At 42.1% G+C, this 23,913-nt stretch overlaps 1 protein-coding gene and 1 long non-coding RNA gene across 9 annotated transcripts in view; one reads left to right on the forward strand and one right to left on the reverse strand.

Annotated features, from left to right (window-relative positions):
* Nucleotides 1-22,982, forward strand: part of TNIK (TRAF2 and NCK interacting kinase) — a 392,286-nt gene extending 369,304 nt beyond the window's left edge. For 4 of the 8 annotated variants that reach the window (XM_027061448.2, XM_027061449.2, XM_027061450.2 and 1 more), the window contains 10 exons: nt 617-781; nt 2,813-2,924; nt 3,755-3,925; nt 5,874-6,017; nt 8,971-9,105; nt 13,271-13,371; nt 15,621-15,770; nt 17,493-17,652; nt 17,897-18,036; nt 20,257-22,982. In XM_027061448.2, the coding sequence (XP_026917249.1) occupies nt 617-781; nt 2,813-2,924; nt 3,755-3,925; nt 5,874-6,017; nt 8,971-9,105; nt 13,271-13,371; nt 15,621-15,770; nt 17,493-17,652; nt 17,897-18,036; nt 20,257-20,340 (1,362 nt within the window). In that variant the 3' untranslated portion in view covers nt 20,341-22,982. Of the gene's footprint in view, nt 1-616; nt 782-2,812; nt 2,925-3,171; nt 3,259-3,754; nt 3,926-5,873; nt 6,018-8,970; nt 9,106-13,270; nt 13,372-15,620; nt 15,771-17,492; nt 17,653-17,896; nt 18,037-20,256 lie in introns of all 8 variants that reach the window. The other 4 variants (XM_015088561.3, XM_027061444.2, XM_053221210.1 and 1 more) reach the window with 2 other exon arrangements.
* The window catches only part of LOC128315242 (uncharacterized), a 90,523-nt gene that overhangs the window by 16,210 nt on the left and 50,400 nt on the right, over nt 1-23,913 (reverse strand). The window contains exon 2 of the long non-coding RNA XR_008297824.1: nt 1,785-2,971. This is a non-coding gene — a long non-coding RNA (uncharacterized LOC128315242). The remainder of the gene's footprint in view (nt 1-1,784; nt 2,972-23,913) is intronic.

Consider the following 23,913-nt stretch of genomic DNA (forward strand, 5'->3'; position numbering starts at 1 on the left):
TGGTTTATTTCAGTACATTTTTTTTGTGACTCCTGTCCGATCTGGTGAATTAATCATTGTTTTGACCTCATGACTGACAAAGAGCCCTATGATCTGGGCAGATGGCATCTCTGCGTTTTCTTGGCGTGCATGGTATGTGGGTTATTAGTATTATCTCATCCCAGCCTCTGTGTTTCAGCAGTATTTTAGGTCATGTATGTGTCTTCGGGGTTCGCATCATTGTAACCTGGTAATATACCTGCAAATCCAGCCAACGGTGCACCCACAGGCACACACACACACAAATAGTGCAGGGGAGAACTGTGCAAATGCAGACCTCAGGAGCTCAGCCCCTCCGCCTGCCTTCCCATGGGCACTCCCACTTCCTGTGTGACCCTGACTGCCCTCATGCAGAAGCAAAAGGCCGCAGGGTCAGTCCATATACTAAGCGTGAACAAAGTTTAACTTCTTTTTTATTTTCTTAGTAAAATATAAATGTAAGTGTTATCTTCCGCACACCCCAGCAGGTCCGTTTGGGGACTGTGCCTGTGCTGTGTGAGGGGTGACACCACTCAGTGGCCTTCACCCTCCCTCTCTAATCCCTCTCTGATGCCCCCCATGTGTTGTGCCCCCTCAGACGTCTGGAGAGAAGAAGCGGTCTGGCCACAGTGACAGCAATGGCTTTGCCGGCCACATCAACCTCCCAGACCTGGTGCAGCAGAGCCATTCCCCGGCCGGGACACCAACCGAGGGCCTGGGACGCGTCTCCACCCATCCGCAGGAGATGGAGTCCGGGACTGAGGTAGGTGCTGGGCAACAGGCGTGACAGCTCTGTTCTCCTGGGGGTGCGGTGTCAAAACCCTGCTGTCTTCAGGAATAAGGCTTTGTAAGCTCCCTGAGATGTGTTGGTTCGGTTGCTATATAACTATTTACACAAATACTTTAATGGACGAAAATCATGGAAGCTGAGGGGTAAAAAGATCTGATACCATCTGGCCCAATGCCTATTTTTACAAATGACAGTACTGAGGCTCAGAGAGGTTAAGTGACTTGCCCATGGCACACAGCTAGCTGGTGACAGATCTAGGACTAGAACTTGGATTTCCTATCTCCCAGGCCAGTGAGAGAAACTTTAGCCTATAGAGATCCCATGGCCAACGGTTGAGGTTCATGTTTATATTGATTTAGTCAAACTAGGTTTGACTTAAAATGAGGTTGAAATTCTTTGTTAAATGAAAGATAAAAATCAATAGATAGATAGGCTCTCATCCATCTTCCTAAACTCCAAATTGTGTGGGAAAGGGAGAAATGGGATATTTAGCTTGCCTGTATAGAAACAGTCCCTGGAGACAGCCTGAATAAATACAGTCTGTTAGGCAGTGCTCATAGGTGTAGTTATCCAAGCCCGACCAGTGGATGAGTTCATGGGGCTTGGTCATGTTTCATGAATCACACGGAGGCCCTGAAGGAAATCATGAAGCATATGCCCTGGTGTTTTTGATGCTGTCCACACATTAACTTTTTATGATACACCCTTTGGATTCTACCTCAAGGGAAAAAACAGAGGTGCCTTGGGAGGCCGCATATCCTCTTGTGGCTTCCCACAGTGTGGTCAGGTTTCCTCTGCCTGAACATGTCTAACGGAACCTAGAAGAACCCCATGGGATTGGACTCCGGTTCAAATTCTGCTGCTGCTCCAGCTCTAAGTGGGAATGTTAGTACCTGCCCCACCTCCTTCGCAGACTTCTTCTAAAGATCAAAGGAGAGAATGTATGTGAAAGCTCTTCATTTGGAAGGAGTCTTACCTTGTAGAGGGTGAAATCATTTTAATTTCATAAGGTGGAGGGAAAATCAATTGGATCTTTGCGGTTTCCTCCGTACGTGTTTAGGGGTCCTGAGATGTTTTTATTTCTAAATGGAAACCTGAAAATAAAGCTAGAAAGTGAAAACTCAGTTAAAGACATTTGTCTGAAAGGAGATATTCTGATATTGAATGCGGGTCTGTTTGTGATATTAAGAGGACTTGAGCATAGTAGAAGGAATAGAGATGACAGACAAGATGAGGAAGTGGTTATTGTACCTTCTTTGGCAGAGCTGAAATATGGAATTTCACCAGGTGAAGCCCTGATATTTAGTTCGCTGTTCCCTAGTCGAGTCTGCCTTCATGTCTTTATTGAGATTTATTTTTTAAGCAAGCCCTCTGTGCATTGCCTGCCAATCTAGTATCTTCATGAAGTCCCTAAATAAGGCATGAAAATAGGAGTATCCTTTTAAAGCGACCATTCTGGGAGGGAAAAATATTCAATCCCTGGATGAAATTGTCCCTGAATTAAAGATTTTAAGGCTTCTTGAGCCGACACCAAGCCACCTGCATCACCAGGTCAGCTTACAAGGGCCCAAAGGCTCCAAGAGGGAGATTTTGGTGGACCGGATGTTCAGGATGAAATGCTGCTATGTGGGCATGCTTACTTAGTTTATTGTGTCAGCTTTTCTTAAGACCATTTGGTCAATATGCGATTGTTTGTACTTCAAGGGAGAGATAAGCTCTGTCATCACAGTCATCTTACCATGTGGTCCAAAATATAATTTGCCCCCAGCAACTCTTGCAATCTGACAATTAATGGAGCCCTGCAAAGGCAGAATGGCCAGTGAGTAGCCAGCACCGGGAGAAGCTGGAGAGAGAGGCACACCTTGACTCCAAGGGTCAGAGTGTGAACAAGCTAAATAGATTGAAGAATCTGTAACCATTCTAAAGCCCAAGCAAAGTATTTTTGGCATTGTTCATTCCTGTAGTACTTATCTGTTCTTCTTAATCCTCTTGCCTTTCCATTAGTATGGCATGGGGAGCAGCACGAAGGCCTCCTTCACCCCCTTTGTGGACCCCAGAGTTTACCAGACATCTCCCACCGATGAAGATGAAGAGGATGAAGAATCATCAGCCGCGGGTAAGTGAAACTGCCCAGATGTTTTAGAAACAGCTTCGTTTTCCTTCCTGGTGTGACGTGATAAAGAAATGAATTATTGGTTTAGTACTTAAGCCATTTCCTGCTTAGGCCCTGTCTTAAAGGGAGGTTGGTTTTTTTGTTTGTTTGTTTTGTTTTGTTTTTATCATGATTATTTTTGTAGGATTTCTAAAACAAATATCTTTGTCTCCCATTTTTTTTTTCATCTCTTCTATTTTGCTTCTGGTAGGAACCCAGAGGTATCCAGGGGCCCTGGGAAAAGCTGTTCCTCAGAGATCTCCAAACTTACCACATACTTCTCAAAAGCAATTTCTGGGTACAATGCTGTGCACGCAGTAGACACTTAATCAGTGCGCGTTGGGTTGTGTTGAGCTCTAGGTGTGTGCTTCCTACCTCACAGATCTGGCTGATTTAGAAGAGAGCCTTGCTTTCTGGACTTATGCAGCTCACTAATCATCAGGGGAGGCTTAGGCTAGTCTGTCAGTTAATGATATGGAATTTTAAAAAGTAAATCTTTCCTGCCGTGTTCTATGAGATGGGGGTGGTGTGTATGTATTCTCTAAACTACCCAAGTAGTATCTTTAAGTCTGTTTTACTAATGGTTAAAATCCTGCTTCTGTGAATGACTTATACTGTAGTCTACTAAAAAAAAAAAAAAAAAGTATAAAATGTACATAGTTTCAGAGTTTCTGTGCCTTTCCCATAATGCACACTAAACGAGGAGAAATCATAGTGTTTTGAAGCCCCTTCTCCGTACCTCCACTGGTTGTTTTTTAAGATGCCACTGACTTCTCTGATTCTCTTTCTCAAAGCTTTGTTTACTAGCGAACTTCTTAGGCAAGAACAGGCCAAACTCAACGAAGCAAGAAAGATTTCAGTGGTAAATGTAAACCCAACCAACATTCGACCTCACAGCGACACACCAGAAATCAGAAAATACAAGAAACGATTCAATTCAGAAATACTTTGTGCAGCTCTCTGGGGTAAGTTCTTCTTTTTACCACTCGTTAACACATCGACCCTCAAACATTAAAAACCTCTGGAGCTTACTATCCGAAGAGCAATGGTTGAATCAGGGGTGTCGAGTCCTGACTTGAGACCATCTTGGCCTCAGGAGAAATCAAGAGCAATTTTACATGTAGCAAGAACTGATAGGGCCGCCTGGGTGACCCAGTTGGTTAAGCGTCAGACTCTTGATTTCGACTCAAGTCATGATCTCACAGTTTGTGGGATCGATCCGCATGTCAGGCTCTGCTTGGGATTCTCTCTCTCTCTCTCTCTCTCTCTCTCTCTCTCTGTCTCTCTCCCTCTCCCTGTTCCTCTCCCACTCTCGTGCTTGCACACACACTCTCTCTCTCAAAATAAATAAACATGGGAAAAAAAGCTGATAACCTAATGCCCAAGATAACAAGATCAGATTCAGAAATGACCTTGACACATAATAGTGATAGCTAACGTCGGCTGCTGAACCAGCTACCATGTACCACACACTATTTGCCCAGCACTGTGTGATGTGTCCCCCATTCTGCCTTGTATGATCTATGCAATACCCTGCAAGGGGAATTAGATATGACCCCTATTCACAGTGGACAAACCAGCCTAGAATGTTTTAGTGAATTGCTGAAGGCTAGTAGTAGCAAGAGAAAACTGGAAAAGGACAACAGATGATGAACCTTCCCTTTTAGTTCAAAACATCAACCTACGGTTCTTATAAAAAATGGTGCACGGGTTTTAGCTGACCTCAAACTCAGTATAGTTGGGATGAAATTCTGTCAAAGTCCTGGTCTGTGTTACTGCAACCATCACCTACGGATGAAGGAAGGACATGACCCATCTGTATCCATCTAAAATACTAGGCCTAGTTTGGGGCACCACAATCTTATAAGGACAAAAGCATTTGAGATGTTTGGGGAAGTAGATGAAGCCTGGAAACCATTTCATGGGAGATGTGATGGAGGGAATAAGGCACTGTCCTCTGGAAAAGAGACAGAAGACAAGATGATCATGTTTGATATTGAATAATTTGTGGACAGAATAGACATGTATGTTACTCAAAAAAATACATGTACAAAAAGCAAGAGAAGTCACAGAGTTACCTATTTGTGAATATAGTTCAGTACACAGTGGACCCTCAGTGTGTTGGTGTGTGTGTGTGTGTGTGTGTGTGTGTGTGGTGTGTGGTGTGTTACAGGGGCAGGTGGGAGTTACTTTGTCTACGGATGAATTTTTAGGATGCCAACTATCCAGACAAGACCACTCACCTGCTAGAGCTTTTCTAATAGGGATGATTGCATGGGAGACAGGCTGGGCTAGGTTTAGATACCTGAGTGGTCCCTTACAGCCAATCTTTCTGCAACTCTCAGGCTCTTAACACCTCACTTGCATTGGTTTGTCATTTCCCTGACAGACAGCAGAACCTTGAGGGCATGAGACGTTCGTAAGCTTTTGTGTGAGAAGGAGGAAGGGCTTTTCTTCCAGTGGGGTATGGAAATGGGGCCCTCTGCTGTATGGTGAAGGTGGGCAGGCTAGAGATCACTGCGTGGACAGGGGCGGGGCTGCACCTTGGAGAAGTCTTGAGGTGGGATTTATAGAAAGAGCCCAGAAAGGGATGGGTGTTACAGGAAAGGAATAAAGGTAATGATGCTAGTGTCGCAGCTGTGCCCAGAGCATCTCTTAAGAAGGACTCTATACTAGGTAGTAAATGGCCAGATGTAATGAATGCTGCTACCACTTTATGAAAGAGAAGTAATTTCATTGCCAGAGGGGCAGTGATTTAATTACTGTGGCAGGGCTTCCACTTCTTCACTCCCTCCTGGGGTACCTACTTGCCCATTAGTTTATATTAACAAGGCACAGTTTCTTAGGTTTTACAGGGACCCCAGATGTTAAAGCAATAAAAAGTCAGTCTTGGGGTGCTTCTTATATTTGCAGGTGTAAACCTCCTGGTGGGAACGGAAAATGGCCTGATGCTTTTGGACCGAAGCGGGCAAGGCAAAGTCTATAATCTGATCAACCGGAGGCGATTTCAGCAGATGGACGTGCTAGAAGGGCTGAATGTCCTGGTGACGATATCAGGTATGTTATGGGATGTCACCGGAATGACCAAGTCCTCTGAGTCTGCACAGGTAGGAAAGGCCATCCCCTCGGTTCTGAAAAAAACAGTAAGCTCTGCCCTTCCCAGCTAACAGTGACATAAGAAATTATAGCAGGATAGCCAGAGAGATCACTCAGGTTTTGTAACTCCGGAGATACTGACCTCCAAAGGGAAGCCTCACACCTCTGCACGATCTCTGAATCAAGGAGAAGTACCACAAAGGCTGTATGTTTATAGGCCTTTAACCTCTGCCAGGGCTCAGCAAGGATCTTTTGAAGATGTCTGAGCTCCAGTCATTGCTACCTACTCTCAGGTGGAGAATATCAAAATGTAGGCTTCTCAGGGTGGGAAATTTTATAAGCAGAAATGTCTCTGGTCTCTTTTCTCTCAAGAACTGTTCTAGCTTATATTCCACTGATGCCAGCAAATGCAGCTGGCCCATTGGGTGATTGAGTCTGCAAAGAGATTCAGATGTGGGAATCATTCCTGCTACACTCTGCAGCTTTCTGGTTCCCAAAAAGAACTCAAAAAAATAAAAAAAGCCTACACAGAAGTGAAGTTAAAAATGTAACAAGTTAACCTTTTGACAAGGTTAAAAATGTAACCTCAAGGAGCCTGTATTTATTGAAAGCTCCTTCTGATGATCTTTGAAGAAGTTTAATCAATATCCCCTTTCCCCTGCCTTCCCATCCCACCCAGTATGAAACCACTGCACCTCTGTGCATTAGAACCACTTGAATGGATGGGCGAAGCCCAGACCAGTGGGGTCAGAATGCCTGGGAGAAGGGCCCAGGTATCAATAGCTTTCATAGTTCCTAAGTTGTTTCTAATGCGCCGCGAAGTTTGAGAACCAGGGCTCTATACTCAGCCATCATTTCACAAAGAGAAGACACAGGGCTACTGGGTTCAACCTTGAATAAAGTTTAACTCTTGAGCTGTATTTCCATTTTGAAAAACTACCTTCCCTTGATGCTACAATTCCCTCTTTCTTTTGCCATTCCACAAAAGTTTCATCTCTTTTTATTCTCTCCAAGTAAGAGTTAACTGAGTAAATTGTTCTTGTATTATCATTCGAGTTTAATTCAATGTAGTCTTTTGTTCTTGCTAATGGCTTTCTTGACTGCTACACCGGCAAATCAAATTTAAAACCGTACAACTGTCACTCACCTACCGAAAGTGGAAATGATACCAGAAAGTTCACATTCTGGCTTCATTATGTTGTTAGTGACGTATCCCCGTTCTTAAAAAACGTAACCGTCTCCTCTTATCATGAAGTGTAGATGGGGAAAGTGGAAAACGAAAATAGGAGCAAATGATTCTTGACCTGCCCTCCGATGATGGCACAGAAAGGAGGAAGCACTGGCCTTTCTGCCCATCCTAGCTGTTGGGATCAATTCTGGGCCTCTGTCTATAAAAAGGAATAGCAACTGCACAGTGACTTCCTTCATTTATGAATGCACTCTCCTGTCAAATCCAGTGTGTAATGCTTCAATACATTTTCTTCTTCTGGAACTCCTGGGCAGCTTAGTCTGTGAAGCGTCTGACTCTTAATTTCGGCTCCGGTCATGAATTCAAGGTTCATGAGATCGAACCCAGCATTGAGCTCTGTGCTGATATCACAGAGTCTGCTTGGGATTCTCTCTCTCCCTCTCTCTCTCTCTCTCTCTATCTCTCTCTCTTCTGCCCCTCCCCTACTCATGCACACAGGCTCGCTCGCTCTCTCTCTCAAAATAAATAAGTACACTTAAAAAATAAAAATAATAGATAAATAAATTTTGGGGGCGCCTGGGTGGCTCAGTAGGTTGAGCAGTAGACTTAGGCTCAGGTCATGACCTCACAGTTCGTGAATTTGAGCCCTGCGTCGGGCTCACTGCTTTCATCATGGAGCCTGCTTCTGATCCTCTGCCTGCCTCTCTCTCTGCCCCTCCCCCAATTCTCTTTCTTAAAAATAAATATTTTTCTAAAAAGTTAAAAAAATAAATAAATGTTCTTCTTCGTATATATATCACATCTGTAGAATATAAAGCATCTTTTGATGCCTAAGAGAAATCAAGGGAAAATAAGTACCCAAGAAGTAGAGCCCACAGGCCTAAATGTCTGATCACTTAGGAAGAGCCTCCCCAAGGCACGTGTTCTTATCTGGTAATCAGATGATCTCATAGGGTATATTAAATTTTGCTCCTTGTGTACCCCTCAACATTTTTAAGATGTTTTCTTATCACAGAATTCCTTACCCCAGGAGCGCTTTACCAACAGGAATGTTGTATTTTCCAAGTACACATCTCATTCTCTCCTATTTTTGTTTAGTAAGTGATCTCAGAATCATAAACGTGTCCAGGGTTATCTTGTGAGCCCAGGTCGCCTTCATTAATTGTTTCTCTTGTCTCTGTATACAATTCTTTTGTTGTTGTTGTTAGGTAAAATAAAACTACCACCAGCTGTCATCTTTAAAGTAATAGAGGAGGCGAATAAGAAGCTCTCCGTTAACATATGTTGTTAGGTTAGAAGGTGAGGGAAAGAAGGTTATGTGCAGTCACACATAAGCATAGTAAAATGTCCAGTTATCAACGCTTCTTCGTGTAATTAGATCTAGAATGTTCTGGAACTCTGATCAACTATTCTGTTACACAGTTAGGTCTTGACACTGCCCTTTGCATTGAGAAGAGAGAGTAAGAGCAGCTTGCTCAGATAAGAAACAACCTGAAGGTAAAGAAAAATTATAAAATGGTTATTTGTCCAAAACACTTGGAGGTGTTTTAATCATAAGTCTTGGCATAGGCAATGCATGACGATGCTGGGGACACTGGTTATTGTGCCTTTACACCATACACAATTGTAAATAAAATAAATGAATTAAATAAAATAGAGATGGGGAAGGACTGAGAGAAAATGCTGTCATAGGGGTGTGAAATTGGAGCTCTGTTATTTCAACAGGAAAAAAGAATAAGCTACGAGTTTACTATCTTTCATGGCTAAGAAACAGAATACTGCACAACGACCCAGAAGTAGAAAAGAAACAAGGCTGGATCACAGTTGGGGACTTGGAAGGCTGCATACATTACAAAGTTGGTAAGTGTCAAGACGTGGACTTGTTTACTCAATCAGAATCATTCCATTTTTTTCCAGTCAGGTATTGATGACGCATTTGTTACCAGTTTAAGATGTTGTTGGAACTTAAGGTATACTTGCATTATTTCCAAAAACATCAGATTGATCAAGTTCAAAGAGTACATTCAGAATAAAGTCCTGTGCTCCAGTTTAAACATTTATGTCCACTCCCTTCCAAATACTCATTAAAATAACAGTGAAGGAATAAAAATGCCATAAACCCACAAGGACACGGGACCAGAAGAAGAGAGACCAGCAAACAGGCGATATCAGCAGAATCGAACAAGAACAGTTGAATGACGAGGACCTAACCTAGATGACCAGGAAATGCTGAAGTCTACATCTGCAGTGAGGAACAGCATCAACATCAATCCAACCACATAACAGAACCCAGGAAGGCCCAGGGTCTGAGGCCCCAGGTGTATCTGAGATAGAGGTGGAAGGAGGAACTGCAAATAGGATTGTTGGATGGGTGATGACCACAAGTCCTCTGCCACTGCAACAGAGGATGAGAGGTTGCCACAACCAATCTGAACTGTGGAAATACAGCATTGCCAGGAAAGACAGACAGATACACACGCACGCACACACACAGATGCACCCCTTCTAGCCCTGTTTAGCTCCCAAAATGTTGGCGACCATACTTATATTCCCAAGCAAGAGTCTGAAAGATTTGTTTTTGGAGAAACTAAAGAGCCGGAAAGAAAAGATGTTCAGGTACTAACATTTGAAGTGCCATGAAAAGCTTGCTATCTAACCACCCACACATGAAGCCTGGCAGTGAGTAAGCCCACTACCTGACGTGGGGACATCCGCTAACAGGAAGGAAAATTAAACAGAAAGAAAGGACGGTAGACAAAACAAAGATAATGAGGAGTGAAAAAAATTTTAAAGAAACTTTAATAACCTCGGGGAAATTAGAAAAACTCTTTCCAGAACAGAAGCATAAGGATCATTAAACAGAACATTGGAGCAGGGTCAGGGGAGGTCATTCAGAGACCAAGAAAAAATCTTAGAGATTAAAATATGCTGGTAGGGATAAAAAGTGTAAGAAATGTATCGGAAGATAAAGATGAGAGGTCTCCTAGAAAGCAGGACATAAAGAACTGGCAAGAAAAGGTAAGAAAGTAAAAGGATCAATCCAAGTGCTTCAGAATCTAAGTAACATGAGTTTTAAGAAAAAGAAAAGAAATGGAAAGGGAGGAAAGTATCAAAAAAGAAATATAAGAAATTTTCTAGAATAAGGACTTGAAATCCCAAATTTAAAAGATTCACATAAGGGCACCTGGGTGGCTCAGTTGGTTAACCATCTGCCTTCAGCTCAGATCATGATCTCACAGTTTGTGAGTTCAAGCCCCATGTCAGGCTGTGTGCTGACAGCTCAGAGCCTGGAGCCTGATTCAGATTCTGTGTCTCCCTCTATCTCTGCCTCTCCCCTGCTCAAGCAACTCACTCTCTCTCTTGCTCTCTATCTCTCTCTCCCTCTCTCTCTCAAAATTAAATAAACATTAAAAAAAATTTTTTTAAAGGATTCACTGAATACCTGGTATAGTGAATGAAAAAAAAATATTCACAGGAAGATATATTAACATAGCATTTTAGTACCCAGGAAATGAGGAGGTCCTTAAAGCTTCCAGATTATAATTAAAAAATAAATAGTTTATATATAATAGGCACAGAATTAGGTGACTTGAGATTTAGCAGCAATACTAGAAGATGGAACAAAGCCTTCAACTAGTATTTTATAAACCATCTGTATTAAATAAGGTTCTCCAGAGAAACAGAACTAATAGGATACACACGTACACACACATGTGTGTGTGTGTATATATATATATATATATATATATGTATATAAACATATATACACAATTATGTATGTGTATATATATGTGTATATGTGTGTGTGTGTATATATGTGTATATGTGTGTGTGTATATATATATAGACAGAGAGAGAGAGAGAGAGAGAGGTTTATTATAAGAAATTGCCTCACACAATTATGGAGGCTGGGAAGTCCCAAGATGTGTAGTCAGCAATCTGGAGACCCAGGAGAGCCAGTGTTTAAATCCCAATCTGAAGTCTGGAAAAGACCAGTTTCCCAACTCAATAGTCAGACAGGAGGTGTCCTGTCACTCAATCTTTTTATTCTATTGAGGTCTGTAATTGATTGGATGAGGCGCATCCATATTGGGAGAGCAGCCTGGTTTACTCAGTGTACCCACTCAGATGTTAATATGATTCAGAAAAACCCTCACAGACACACTCAGAACAATGTTTGGCCAAATATCCGGGTACTTTGTGGCCAGTCAGGTTGACACATAGAACTTAACCACCCTGTCATCAAACTACCAGTCAATTTTGAATGTTGCATGAAGACACCTTCAGATGTGCAGGTCTCCAAACATTTATGTTCCATACCCTATTTCTCAGGAAACTACTGACCGATGCATTCCACCAAAATGAAGGAATAAACCTAGGAATCCAGGTAAAAGGTGAAGAAAATACCCAGAATGAGGGGGAAAGAAATTTAGATGACAACTCTACAGAGGCCTAGAGAGAAGTCAGTCCAAGCAGAGTAGAACAAGGAGCATTCCAAAAGGGATGCCTCCAGGAAAAATAAAATGTGACTAATAGATTCCCTGCCATGTTTGACTGTACCGAAGGCCTTTACAGTACCAGCGGAAAGTCTACGTGGTCAGAGATAGATACATAGACAATAAGGAAGTGGGAAAAAATGACGGAAAACCAAAAAGGAAATGTGGTTGTGGCATACTATTATGTGTTAGCTGCGAACAATAATAATTTCAACATGGGATCTTGATTTCACCAAAAATTTAAAATATAACTGTATCACAGGTGTGGGTGAGGAAGAAATGTGTGTGTTTGAGAGAGAGAAGTGCAGAGAGGAGACAGTTCTAATCAGCTGAATCCTTTCCATACTCTCAAGTCGATAGATAATATCTATAATGAAAAAAATCAGTAAAATTATAAACATGTTATTTAGAAATATGGAAATAAGTGGCTGAAGAAGTAGTTGAAAGTATATTAAAGACAGAATATGTAAACAGAAGGGAGAGCTCAGAGAGCAAGAATTAAGTTCGTTGCCCTGGGCTGTCCAGTTTCTTTAGGACACAAGTATTCTGTTCATCCAGGTATTCAATAAAGTAAATAACTGCTGAGAGTACTGTGTTAGCCTATTCAGGTTGCTACCGCAGAATACCATGAACAATAAGAGTCTATTTCTCACAATTCTGGAGTCTGGGAAGTCCAAGAGCAAGGTGCTGGTAGACTCAGGGTCTGGTGAGGGCCTGCTTCCTCCTTCATAGACAGCTGTCTTTTCACCACAACCTCATGTAGTGTCTGGAGAGAGGGATCTTTCTAGGGCCTTTTTTATAAAGGCACTCATCACTTATAAATTCCTAATAATTGGAATTCAAATTTGAATAATAAGCAAATGGCACACTTTATGTCTCTACCCACTTGCTAATTTTTCTACCATTTGGCCATACCAGCTCTCAGCATCTTCCGTGTGGGTGACTATGAAAGCCAGGCAAGGGAACAGGAAGGCTATTAGGCAGATTCTTCTTACAATGAGTAATTCACATCTAGACCTAGTGATTAAAGAGAGTCCTAAGCCTTCAGATGAAGAGCTTTCAGTGTAAAGCCAAAGACCCCAAGCATCTGCAGACTGAGTACTTTAAAGAAAGTTCAGGGGCACCTGGGTGGCTCAGTTGGTTGAGTGTCCGACTTCAGCTCAGGTCATGATCTCACAGTTCATGAGTTCGAGTCCCACATGAGGCTCTGTGCTGACAGCTTGCTCAGAGCCTGGAGCCTGCTTCAGATTCTGTGTCTCCCCCTCTCTCTGCCCCTCCCATGCTTAGGCTCACTCGCTCGCTCTCTCTCTCTCTCTCTCTCTCTCTCAATAATAAATAAATGCTAAAAAAAAAATTTTTTTTAAAGAAAAAAATAAAGAAAGTTCAACCTGTATCTATGAGCAGATCTCACACCAAGAGCATCACCCTCAATTATAATGTATACTCCCATATCGTGGCTTACGCAGTCAGTAATGCAAAAACCTGAATAAGTTGATATACTCTTTTAATTCATAGTTTTTCTATTACAGTTAAATATGAAAGGATTAAATTCCTAGTGATTGCCTTAAAGAATGCTGTGGAGATATATGCTTGGGCTCCGAAACCGTATCATAAGTTCATGGCATTTAAGGTAAGTGGGTATGTGATTATCTAAAGAAGGGATTTTTTAGATTTTGGGTTCCTACCAGTTAACAAAGTGATCTGTCTCACACATCGGCCAGTTCCAATTTTTCTATATATAATAAACCCCTTTTAAAAGTATAGGAACTCTTATATAGATTTATTATTCCAAAAGCAAAGACTAAGCACCAATCAATGCTATAAAGTTAGTCAAATTAAAATTAACTGGGAGGTGGGGGGATAGATGAAAGGGGAAAAAATTGGGGTGTGCCCTCCCTCATTTCAGGTCCATAAATCATCATCTCCTAGGGACATTTAGTATGGGATGGTTACTGAGCAAAGCATTAGTTGTGATATTAGGCAATGAACTTCATTATTAAGCCACCTAACTAGGGTGCTCTCTGATATGTCATCTGAAAAAGGCAGACCAATGGCAGCACCAAATCTCAAGGATGAACCATGTCTCCAAATCTTCTCATCCTTATAAGCCTTTTGGGGTAAAATCCCTAAAACTCACATAATGAGCATATATCCCCAATGTTACCGGACTTCTCTGAAATGAATACTGAATGTGGTTACATACAAATGGCTTGGTTTCTCTGCATTCTGCTTTTTCGTTTTTGACCTTATCTGAGTCTGTACCCACCATGGTTGGATCAATCTTCATGACACTCAGCAAGGGTGTGACGAGGATATGCTAGCGTCGTGGACCCCAGCTCGTGAAAGCTGACCCCCCCCCCCCAGATGCTGGAAGGACCAGTACTTGCTAGCACTCTGGTGTTTACAGAGCTGCAGAGTCTATCCACAGCCCACGTGAATTAATCTTCTGCTCCTTGTCTCTGTCTGCCTGTGTCTCTCACTTTCTTTATAGCACATTGGCCCTCACTTTTTCTCCCCATCCTTGTGACTGTTGTCTCCCATTGACCCTTTATGTACTCTTTCTTGCCACTTATGCCATGTAAGGGCAGAAGCTGCCTTGGAAACATTAGGAGGCGCCCTTTGGGGAAGAATCACCCCACTCCTGTCCTGTTCCGTTAGTGCAAGGGGCTCGTTTGCGAGGTGCTCAGGAAGGCAGGTACATCAAAGGAAATAGGCTCCCCTCCACTTTCATGGAGAGAAATTTTTGGAATGTATTAAGTTAGTAATAACACTTAAGGGATAACACCTAACTAAGCCAGAGCAATGCTGCTGTTCTGCCAAAATCTCTGTCCGTGAACGCTTTTCAGTCAAAGTTCCCATTCCCAGTCAGGTTGGGAAGTTTCTGCTGTTGGTTTACCAGCCAAAATGCCACCTGTGGCACCCAGCCCGTAAGGAGGCCAGTGCAAAGACAAGCACTGGAGCAGGGAGGACTGGAGCTGGCAGGAGATGAGGCCAGGGCCTCCCCTAGTCAGAGACTCCTTTAGCAAAAGATGAAGGAAGGGCGCTCCGTTTGGGTGGCGATGGCCATATAGCTAAGGCACTTGTGGTTTCACAAAGTCTCTCCCAGATACCAAGACCCAATAAAGGTTGGCTGTGCAGGAATAACGGCAAAAGAAAACAGAGGAAAGCTTGACAGCTTGTTGGGGCTTGGGCTCTGGATTCAAACACATGGGACCTTGATAAACTTGGCTGGAGCTCTCTTTTTTCCTTCCTAGTTAAGCCCAACTAGCCAACGTAAGTCATGAGTCTTATGATGTTCCAGCCTCCCCTGCCTTCTCTATTGCCCAAATCTAAGTCTCAAATGTCAACAGTAAGTTTAAAGAAGGTGCCAGTCTGATGCTCACTCACTCACTGAGGGAAAACCAGAACCAGAGCATGCCCGTTAATCCTCAACAGACTAGGCACAGAGCTGCCCAGCTGTCTACCCCAGGCTATCTCTGAAAGGGTAACAGCCATGCCTGGGCCCGGCTTTCCATGGGGAGAAAAGGAGTCAGAGAGAAGTGACTGTACCTTCCCCAGAGGGAAAAGGCCAGAAATAAACAGGAAGAAACAGCAGCACCCAGATGCCAAGTTTTAAAGTATAATGACACTATCAGAACTGACAACGGTAAACCACTTCTCTGCCCTAGAGGACAAGGGGTAGAGAAGGGGGCACAAAAGGATGCTAGACCCTTCCTCCTAGAGCCAGAATATGAATAGACCTAAAGCTGAAAGAGAGATCTCCGGGACTTTCAGTGTAAGAAAATCAGATATTAACTTCCACCAGGCTGTGGCTAAAAGAAAAAAATTTTCAGATAACCTCTTTGAACGATGTGGACACTCATGGGGTGCTTTTTAAAGTCTTTTGCAGATCTCCAGCACAAGCCACTGCTTGTTGATCTCACGGTAGAAGAAGGTCAAAGATTAAAGGTTATTTTTGGTTCACACACTGGTTTCCATGTAATTGATGTTGATTCAGGAAACTCTTATGATATCTACATCCCATCTCATGTAAGTTCCTGGGAGCCCGCTGTCCAGGTTCTGTGTACAACAACATGCATGCGGAAAGAGATTTGCTCTTGCAAATTTTTAGCGGAAGTCCTGCTAATTTTTACTAATCGGTTAAGCAGATGGACTTTTAGCCTCCACTAAATAGACAATGCTTTTAATACACAAAACATGTGAATTTAATTTTTGTGACTGCTTGAAACTGAGTAACACATAACAGCAATTCTTTGCCATGTATTAGACATGTCGTCTCGTTGGACTTTAGATGAAAATGCATATGATATTTTTCCTTCAGGGGCATAAATTGTGTTTTTGAAGCAAAAGTGTAGTAGATGAGTTCCTATTTTCAGTTTTTGAAGGGAGATGGGCTCATTTTACATGGGAAGTCAGTGGCCCCTTTGTGCTGTCTTTGTTGCTCTCTTCAACTTGTGGGGAGCGTCGTATAGAAGAATCAGACACTGGAGTGCATCCCCGGCATTAGCATGTACTCATTGTGCAGTAATGGGCACATTAGACAGTCCCTCCAAGCCTTGACTTCCGTATCTGTAAAACGGGGATTAAAGGACCTATTCCAGAGGGTTATCGTCAGCATTAAATGAGGCAATACCTCTAAGGTACTTGCCATAAGCCCCTGCAAATTGTAGTATTAATATTGCAATACTGACACATTGCCCCAAACCTGACTTTTAAACAGAAATGCCGCACATGGTTCCACTTATTAGGATTGGTGCGGTGCAAGTTGTGTTTCCTGTATGTAATCCCAAGGCTAACGTACCGTAGACGCTGTCAGGAAAGTCTGAGGCCTGATCTGTTGCTGATTGGTATTTTGAGAGTTTAAAGACTTTACTGCAAAGAAGCACAACAATTGAAAAAAGTTGTTTCAGTACCTAACGCGCACACACTGCCTCACACACACGCACGCAGCGTTCATTGCTGTGTCAGAGCTTTTCACACAGGTATGTGCAAACGCACACAGGACTCACGGCTCATGTTCTCAGTGAGGTGACTGGGGCCTCACTGTGAGCATCCTTGATCCTCTCATCTACCCAGCCAGGCAACTACTGGACCACCATGACATCTCGGCTCGGGGAAATTTTTTTTCTAAACAAGCCATTAATTTGCATTATGTAGGCACCCAGAAAAACATTCTGTGTTGTATGCTCATAGCCTATTTGTAGGCGTCTGTTTGGGTCCCACCCTTTGACCCCATTTAGGCTGTTCCCATGAGATTCAGTTGATTTTCATTCCCCTCATCTTTTTTAGAAGTAGATGGAAAACACTTGAGTTTTAATGTCCATGAGACAGGAGCTCAAATCCCAATTCTACCACCAAATATCAGTGCAACTACGATCAATTTACATAACCCCTCTGACATGCAGGTGCCTCATCCAAAAAGATATCTACCACGGGGAGCTGTCCTAAGGACTAGGAATTATGCATGTAAAGAGCCCAGTGCTTGGCACATAGTAGGTGTTCCATAGTTGTAGTCATTTGTTTTAGGAACAAGTGAATTGGATTCTCAACCTAGTGCCTAAGTTTGTATTTGTATGCTGGGGTATCTGACAGATCAGTGGTTAAATTAAGCAAAGCAGGGCAAAATGCCAGTCTCTAGAATGAAAATGGGGGTGGGGGAGGAATCCTTTTGTACAATTCTTAGAGATTAATAGTCAAGGTGCTGTCTTATTTTTTAAAAAGAATAATACCTGGCCTTTCTTTGTCTCCTAGATTCAGGGCAATATCACTCCTCATGCCATTGTCATCTTGCCTAAAACAGATGGAATGGAAATGCTTGTTTGCTATGAGGATGAGGGGGTGTATGTAAACACCTATGGCCGGATAACTAAGGATGTGGTGCTCCAATGGGGAGAAATGCCCACGTCTGTGGGTAGGTTAACCATTCCTTATCTCCTTCAGCAGTTACACCCCCCAAATGAAACGAAAGTCAAGAAATGTGAAACAACCATTTGATCCCACAAAAAAAAAAAAAGTCTGTGAATAACACTTGTAAGACTTGCTTTGTCTGTTTATCTCAAGTCGTTTGTCATTTTTGTGGTTAAGATGTGAACAGATGCTGTGAGTTATTGCCCATCTAATGTTTTTAATGCAGTTTTGGAAATTCCTTTTGACAGCCTACATTCATTCCAATCAGATAATGGGCTGGGGCGAGAAAGCTATTGAGATCCGGTCAGTGGAAACAGGACATTTGGATGGAGTATTTATGCATAAGCGAGCTCAAAGGTTAAAGTTTCTATGTGAAAGAAATGATAAGGTAAATCCGTTTCAACATTTGCATTAGTGTTTGCATTTTAAGAGACCACCAGGTACCTGTGAAACCTTCATTTTCCTTTATACTGATTTGAATCACATCTGTGTTAAACAATCAATATTATCTTCAAATGGCATTATTTGGTTTGACTCACGTGAACCCTCAAAATATAGTATTCACATATTAAAAAAGACATTAAAACTTTCAAAAATTTCTTGTAAACCCATAGTAACTTTTGTGGCCCACAGGCCTTGCGATGACTCAGCAGACATCCCAAATTCTCCCAAGCACTTGGGAGGCTTGGCCCATCGTTAATCATTCACACAGGGTCAGCTTCACACTCCACTTTTAGACTTGTCACAAAGTCACCATGGGAACCTAACCCATCACATTATTTCCACTTTTAAATGTAAAACATTGGACATATAGAAATATAAACTTTCAAAAATTGTCACCCATTCCTTAACAAATGCACCATCACAAACTCAACTAGTGCCATGTCCTGTGTCATTCCAGCCATGTTTCTTCCAAAGTGTCATAGGGGGACTGTTTTGCAGTGAAATTGGTGGGGTCCGTCTGGCATGATCAGTGGCCTCAGAAGGGTATTCTTCGGCAACACTGCTTCTCCTTTGCCCTCCGTGTAGGCCAACCCAGAGTGTTTAGTGTTAGTAGCTAAGCTGTGCTCATTTGTGAATTCATCCTTTGTGACTATGGCCAACTTAGAAATGCTGTCCCCCAAACAGCAGGAATAAACACTTGTAGTAAAGAATGTGATGGGTTGAACAGATGTACATCTCTTGGTCCGCCCTAGCACGCCAGAGGCCGGATTGGTCTTAGTCCAACCCTGGGAGTGTGAGTCTAGACTATATCCAACCCTGGCCAACTACTCTGACCTGGTGTGGTCTGGATAGACAGTAGCTGTGGGTGGCACGGATGGTTCCAGGGCCTTACCAGAGTATGCCAGGAAGCAGACCTGACCCCTGGCAAAACTCCAGCCCAATCCAGTCTCTGGGGATCATAAGACTAGGAGTGATCTGGGCATAGACCACCACACTCCAGTTCATAGAAGACCCACCCCAGCAAGCCGATTTCAAGCCATGCCCATGCCCTCAGGAGCCGGCTGAGACCACACCAGTATCTGGGGCCCAAGGTTTAGAGCCAAGGGTGCACACAACCTGGAGAGAACAGCAGCCCTTTCTTTCCCCCATTGTGTTTCCATGGGTCCTCTGTACTTCCACATTTTGATTCATTGACCCTAACGGTAGCTGTACTTACATACGTAGCTTTAGCTGAATGCTAAGCATTTCCACAGAACTTTGTAAGAAGTCGTTGTTGGGAGAGACAACATTCTTCTGAAGGAGTTGTGGAAATGAGGTAGCAGAGACTTTACACTAGTGACAAAAGTAAATGCCTTGGACCAAAGTTTGGCGTTGGCTGATTGAAGGGCTAGGCCACAGCCCAGAATAGTATTTAGCTCGGGCAGTGGTTCACTGACATTCAAGCAAGCAATAACCCAAATTTTGCTCACTTCTCTTAGTTGTTTGATAAAATGATTTCACAGACCCAGACCTAATGGACTGTGGTTCTATTAATGCCATTATCTCCTTTGGCCTAGGATATGCCTGCACCAGCTGACAAGCCAAGAGTTAACTTTTGGCATACCAAATGAATAGGCATTAAACACCTTATCCTATCTGATGACATAATTTTTTTTGTAACTTTAAAAATTGAGAACTGAGGTTGTATAGTAGTCAGTAGACCCCAAAATTCCGCCCCCCCCCCCACTGGCTTTGGGAATTTGAAAAGATTCTCTTCAGTCCCAAAGTCTGCCCTCTTGTCAGTATGGGAGAAAGCCTCTATGGCTTTCCAGAAATTAACAAAAGACCTGTTGTGTCCTAGGCCAGAAGTCTAGCACATTCCCTAGCACGAAACTCCCTTTTAAAACATAAGCATCCTAGGGGATGTTGCAAATCAATATACAGCCCCTCCCATGTTCCCAAAGGCCAATACCACAATAAGTAATAGTAACAATCATAGTAATAAAGTCAGGAGTGTTTACAGAGGATGCACTGTATTAAAAGGCACTTTATAAACACCAGCCATTGAGTCTTAAGAGCTGACACATGACAAGGATAGGACATGTGAGAGAAAATGGATGGACGGTTGAAGAAAAGAGGAAAAGAAACCATGCAGTTGAACTAACTTCTTTTTAATTTCAAACAGGTATTTTTTGCATCCGTGCGATCTGGAGGAAGTAGCCAAGTGTTTTTCATGACCCTCAACAGAAATTCCATGATGAACTGGTAACAGAAGAGCACTTGGCACTTATCTTCATGGCGTTATTTCTAATTAAAAAGAACATAACTCATGTGGACTTATGCCAGTCTAGAGGCAGAATCAGAAGGCTTGGTTGAACATCCCGCTTTCCCCTTTTCCTCTCTCTCCGCCCGTCCCAGTACAGCCCACAGTCCATCTTTCAGTGTTGCAGCCTGGTTGAGAAGGAGAGAAAAAGGTGGCAGGAATTTCCAGGAGATCCCCAAGAATGCTGCGTTGTCTGTGGACAGAGATGGACCATGGTGCCCTTCGGAGTTAGGGATAGAAACAAATATTGTGTGCTCTTATGATTCAGCTGTGTTATGGTGGATTTTGAGTTTTGTTTTGTTTTGTTTTGTTACCTTTTTTCTTTACCCCCTTACTTTGTAAGAATGGGGAGAGAATGCATACCGAGAAAACGAGTCTGTTTTTTAATTCCTTCTGCCTGCTAGCTTTAAGTATACGAGATGTTGTAAAATTTCCAATTTCAAATGGTGAGAGACAGCACAATAAATGTACCTTATCTCCTTACACTGAAGGCCATAATTGCATAGTGGGGTAATTTTAGAACTCTTTTGCCTTCACCAACCCAAAAGGTTGCTTTTTGATAGCAACTGGCTAATGAATTTTTAAGAGAAGAAAAATACTAGTTTTCTCCTCTTTGGGGAAATAGATTTTAAATGGCTAAACTACTAGCCTTAGACTAATAAAATCAACTACCATTTTTGTGAGTCTGACAGGCCCTGTTTTTATATGGCCCTGTACAGAATGGAATGTGTGGAACGGGATAGTAGTGCCATTGAGTCGAGTTGGCTCTAACGATTGAGGGACTCCGTAACACAACTTTCCCTCAGCTATTATGCAACAGATCAGGGCAAAAGATGGGATGACTGTTGGGGTCAGACAAAAAGAGCTTCTGGGAAACAAGCTAAAAAAATGTGTGTATATATATATATATATATATATATATGTATATACACACACATATATATATACATATATATATACACATTCTTTTTTTTAATGCATAAAGCCTCCAGCTAAGAGGTCACTTGCTTTGGGCTTCATTAGGAAGGGAGACTTTGTCGAGTTCTTTCTGGGAATTGGGGAGTGAGTGACATCCAAGCCCTGGTCATTCCCAGCTTTCTCCTGAGGGTGCCACTTTCTGAAAATGAAAACTATGACTGAAAAAACATAATAACAATAAATGTTTCTGAGCTGCCTGTGTTCTCTCTGGGTTGGTGAGAGAAGGGACAAGACTACCAAGCCTGCCTGAGACACAGCGGGCACCATTGGTTCAGAGTTGATAGAACTTAAAAACAAGGCTTTGGCCAAATTTCTGAGACCCTAATCATTTTACCTTCCTCCAAATTACCCAACATACGGTAAACAACATTTGTGCAGAGATATGTATGTATTTAGTTCAGGTTGACTTGTGTCCTTATAAACTCTTACTCGGATGATTTGAACTTTTACGTGACTGTCTGGGGTTTTTTTTTTCCAAAGCTACAAGCATGGCCGCCTGTGGTATCGAGGTGTTGCAAAATGATCTGTGTTGCGCTTCCTGTTTTAACCTACCTCGTTTTGTTTGTTTTGTTTCACTGTTCATCACAGCAGTGTTATCTCCAGGAGACATATAGAGAGCTCAACTGGCAATCTCAGGTGTATTTAATATTTTTTTAAACAGAACAGTAGTTGACCAAATTATTCTTCTGGAAAAATTAAAAAAAAAAAAATCCAACAACAACAAAAACAAATGTGGCTTATTTCTGAAGAAAACAATTAATGTAAACAGATTTTCTTTTTAAAGTCTGTGATCCTACTGATTTTGCCTAAATACATTAGCAGCTGATGTACTATTAATGAGAACGAAATACACGTTAGGAAAATGGAGCCATCTCAATCTGGTGGTTTAGGCAAACAGGGTAAGGGCATAGGGAATTATTCCAGTTTCTGAAGTAAATGATTCTTCCCCTCCTGTAAAGGTGGTTATCATTTGCATTTATTCTAAACAGGTAACACACAAGAATGGAATTGAGGATTATCTTCAGGTGATCACCAAGATGTCCTCACCATGGTCCCTTTAGCTCTCAAAAGCAATGAAATCCCCCCTGTTCTCATTTTTACTGCTGTGGTTCTGCTGCTGAACAATCTAGCTTCACAAATTCCACGCGACAAATTCAGCAATAACTTTGTGGATTGAATTTAACAACTACTGTAATTGGATGCCAACGTGGACAAAATATATTGATTTGGGTCTCACCCCCAAATGCGATTGCCACCAGCTCTTTATATTGCTGCTGTGGTATTTTGAACCAGAAGCTTCTTTAAATTATGTTGCAAACTGATCTTTGTTTTTATGTTATGTTTTGTTTTTATTTCTAAGTGATGAGTTTGAAACACACAGCTTTAAATGATTTTTTTATTGTGGGATTTTGGGTACAGTTAAGAAATAAAAGGGAATCATTGTGTTTAAACATAAGGTAGTTTGTGAATGTATTTTTTAAAATCTAGAGTCATTGAAACAAAAACTCATAAAACAATATTAATGCAGTCTTGTTTACAGTATGTACAGTGACATAACATAGAACATGAGCTTTTTCTGGTGCCAACAACAATAAAACACAGACGTTAAACATCAAGCCATGCCTTCTATATTTTTGTACAAATATTTTACACTGAGTACAAGGCAAAACTAAATTTAAAAGGTCCCCTACCAAGGCTGTGTTGCTTAACAGACACCTAAATCACTCCTGGAAGCTTTTATCTTCAAGAATATATTTTCTTCCATCAGGACAGGCCATAGCCCTGACCCGTGGAGACCCAGTGTGCCATGCAGAGTATTTCAGACTATTGTTCTCATGGCTCATAATAATCCTCAGCTTTCTGGTTTGTTTTCTTCCCCCCGCCCCCCCCCACCTCCTATTTTGCCCCATTTTTCCCCCCTTTCTTTTTTCTTTTTTTTTGGGAGGGGGTGGATTGTGCTTTTCATTCATGTTAATTCCATTTTAATAAAAATTTCTTTACTTTTGAAACCAGTTAGTTTCCGTTTTTAGTTTTAGTTCTTCCCATAGGGGATTTTGTCAGTAGAATTGGCTAATTTTATTTTTATTTTACAAAGAGAAACTGAGCCTTCCCCCCAAAGTAAGTTTCACTAGATCTTTTTGGTTCTTGTTGCTCTAAATTGATAATCATGCATAAATCCACTGGGCCTGCCCGTGTCATAGTCTTGACCCAGGTTCTAGCAGGTGGTCATCATTCTAGGGTGCCAGTCCGGGGAACCGTAGTATGGATTCCTGCTTCCAGTGGGTGGTAGAAACAGATGACCGCTAGGGTCTCAGTTCAAATGGTGAGAGTCCTCCCAAGGCCAGTTGCACTCCGACCACTGCCAGTGCACACAAGAGAAATGAAGACAGCTTGCACCAAGTTCCACATAAAATTTATGGTTCTGTTTATATACACCTCATGATTTTTCTTGAAGACTTTTAAACGATGCTTCAAGACCCAGAGCTGCTTCACCAGTATAGATGATGGCACAGATGAAATCCCACAAGGCCACTTGGACAG

The sequence above is a fragment of the Acinonyx jubatus genome, chromosome C2 (assembly GCF_027475565.1).
Source record: "Acinonyx jubatus isolate Ajub_Pintada_27869175 chromosome C2, VMU_Ajub_asm_v1.0, whole genome shotgun sequence".
NCBI lineage: Eukaryota > Metazoa > Chordata > Mammalia > Carnivora > Felidae > Acinonyx > Acinonyx jubatus.